Source organism: Penaeus chinensis, chromosome 14 (assembly GCF_019202785.1).
Source record: "Penaeus chinensis breed Huanghai No. 1 chromosome 14, ASM1920278v2, whole genome shotgun sequence".
In the NCBI taxonomy this organism is placed as follows: domain Eukaryota; kingdom Metazoa; phylum Arthropoda; class Malacostraca; order Decapoda; family Penaeidae; genus Penaeus; species Penaeus chinensis.
This window is the reverse complement of record NC_061832.1, coordinates 17247433-17249932: the sequence shown is the minus strand read 5'-3', so window position 1 is coordinate 17249932 and position 2500 is coordinate 17247433. Positions and strand designations below refer to the sequence as shown.

Sequence of the window (2500 nt, the reverse complement as noted above, 5' to 3'; positions counted from 1 at the left end):
CCAGCGCCATAAGAAGGATCCGTCTCCCTGTACCCGAGAACTCGTTACCTGACCCGGTTTCCCAGTTCCCTCCCGGTGACCTCGTTCCCTCGCTCGACCCCGATGGAAATGAGGGAAGGGGAGGGAGGGAATTTAATAAGGTTCAAGTGGAACCCTTTACGAGGTTTATTTCCGGCGGGATATTCAAGGTGAGAAGGAGGGGGTGGGGTGGAGGGGTAGGAAGGGTGGAAGGGGAGGGAGGGGGGAGTGGGTTGATGGTACACACAATCGTGCATGTATACACGTACACACATAGACACACACACACACACACACACATATATATGAAAGGAAAACAACCACAGTAAGAAATGAAATTGAATCGTAACGTTTCGAACTCTTCACGAATTCCTCTTCAGACGAATGATATACCAAAATGGAGGTATATCATTCGTCTGAAGAGGAACTCGTGAAGAGTTCGGAACGTTACGATTCCATTTCATTTCTTACTGTGGCTGTTTTCCTTTCATCTTTGTGTACACGTTACTGTGTTTGTGTTTGTCATATATATATATGTATATGTATATATATATCTATACAGAGAGAGAGAGACGGGATGAGAAACTAGCAGAAAGTACAAATAAAAACCACTGAAAAAAAAACCAAAAATATCATTAAAAAAAAACAACAACGCATAAAACAAAATAAAATTACATAAAAAAAAAATAACACCCAAATAATGACAAACAACAAAAATAACAAACAAACCTTTCCTTCACGCCAGGTCAACAATTACCAGCCAGGTGATATGCTGCCGCCCGGTCGTGTCACTGACCTGGCGGTTTCGGTGATTCATCTTTTCGAGTCGAGTGTCACGCTGAACTGGACCAGCCCGGGGGACGATCTGTATCACGGGACAGGTAAGGGTGTAGAGTGTATGGTCTTGGGTATTGTGTATGGTGTGGTGGTATAGTGTGTGGTGTCGGGTATAGTGTGTGGTGTCGGGTGTTGTGTATGGTGTGGTGGTATAGTGTGTGGTGTCGGTTGTAATGCATGGTGTCGGGTATAGTGTATGGTGTCTAGGGTATAGTGTATGGTGTCCTGAGTATAGTGTTTGGTGTCGGGTATAGTGTATGGTGACTTGGGTGTAGTGTATAGTGTCGGTTATAGTGCATGGTGTCGGGTATAGTGTATGGTGTCTTAGATATAGTGTATGGTGTCTTGGGTGTTGTGTTTTGTGAGTAGAAAGGAAGTATAAAGTATAGTGAAAAGTGTGTAATATAGGTATAGTGCATTGTGCTAAGTATGGTGTAGTGTTCATACTACATCTATACTATGTATTACGTTATATCACTATATTCTATAGCGAAACACAGATTAGTTAAGGTGCAATATTTTCAAACCATGATAACATTTATTCAGATGAATAAAACAAATATATGTCGAGTAATTTTTCCTTGTATCTGTTGATTTTTATAATCTCATTTTTATCTTAATGATTTAAAAAAAAATCTTGGTTTACTTCGTCTGTTCTGCAATTTCTTTCTTTTATTTTCTTTGTCGAAATCTGTATTCTTCTGTATCTGTTTACTATCATTATCATCGTATTATCATCATCAGCATCATCATCATCATTGTCATTGTCATTATCTTCATAATCACCATCACCATCATCTCGTTATCATTATCATCATCTTTATCGTTATCATCATCTTTATCACTATCACCAATCACCAACCACCACCACCACCGATCACCACCACCAATCTCCAATCACAACCAATCACCACCACCAACCACCACCACCACCAACCACCACCACCAATCACCACCACCAATCCCCACCACCACCAATCCCCACTCACCACCAATCACCACCACCGATCACCACCACCAATCTCCAATCACAACCAATCACCACCAATCACCACTAACCCACCTATGCCTCTCCTCCCCAGCCAGCACGCTCGAATTGCGATTCCACGAAACGACCCTTATTTATCTGGACTTTCTAAAAGGTCATATCGTCAATGAATCCCACTTGACCTCGGGTGACCTCAATCCAAGGCCAGCTGGTGACCCCCACGTCATCACGGTGAAGGTAATGTAGAATTTATTTTTATTATTACTGTTATTATTATTATGATTATTAATATAATTATCAGTGTTACTATTATTGTAATATAGTATAATAATAATAATAATAATAATAATAATAATAATAATAATAATAATAATAATAATAATAATTATAATCATGATTATAATAATAATAATAATTATTATTATTGTTATTATTATTATCATCATCATCATTACTGCTACTACTACTACTATTATTATTATAATCATAACTATTTTTTTTGCTGTTATTATTGTTAATATCATTATTATCATTACATTTATTACCTCAGATCCCCGGTCGAAGTGTTGACAGCTTGGAGGGTCGTCCATTATTCTTCGCTCTCAAAGCCCGTGACGAAGTCGGGAACTCAGGCAATCTTTCGAACATTGCCTCTGC

At 39.0% G+C, this 2500-nt stretch overlaps 1 protein-coding gene across 2 annotated transcripts in view; it reads left to right on the top strand.

The window, feature by feature from the left end:
• LOC125032459 (calcium-activated chloride channel regulator family member 3-like) overlaps nt 1-2500 on the top strand; it is a 33934-nt gene that overhangs the window by 23929 nt on the left and 7505 nt on the right. For both annotated transcript variants that reach the window (XM_047623601.1, XM_047623602.1), the window contains exons 8-11: nt 1-188; nt 764-899; nt 1938-2080; nt 2394-2500. The exon at nt 1-188 is cut by the window's left edge and continues 60 nt beyond it; the exon at nt 2394-2500 is cut by the window's right edge and continues 37 nt beyond it. In XM_047623601.1, the coding sequence (XP_047479557.1) occupies nt 1-188; nt 764-899; nt 1938-2080; nt 2394-2500 (574 nt within the window). The remainder of the gene's footprint in view (nt 189-763; nt 900-1937; nt 2081-2393) is intronic.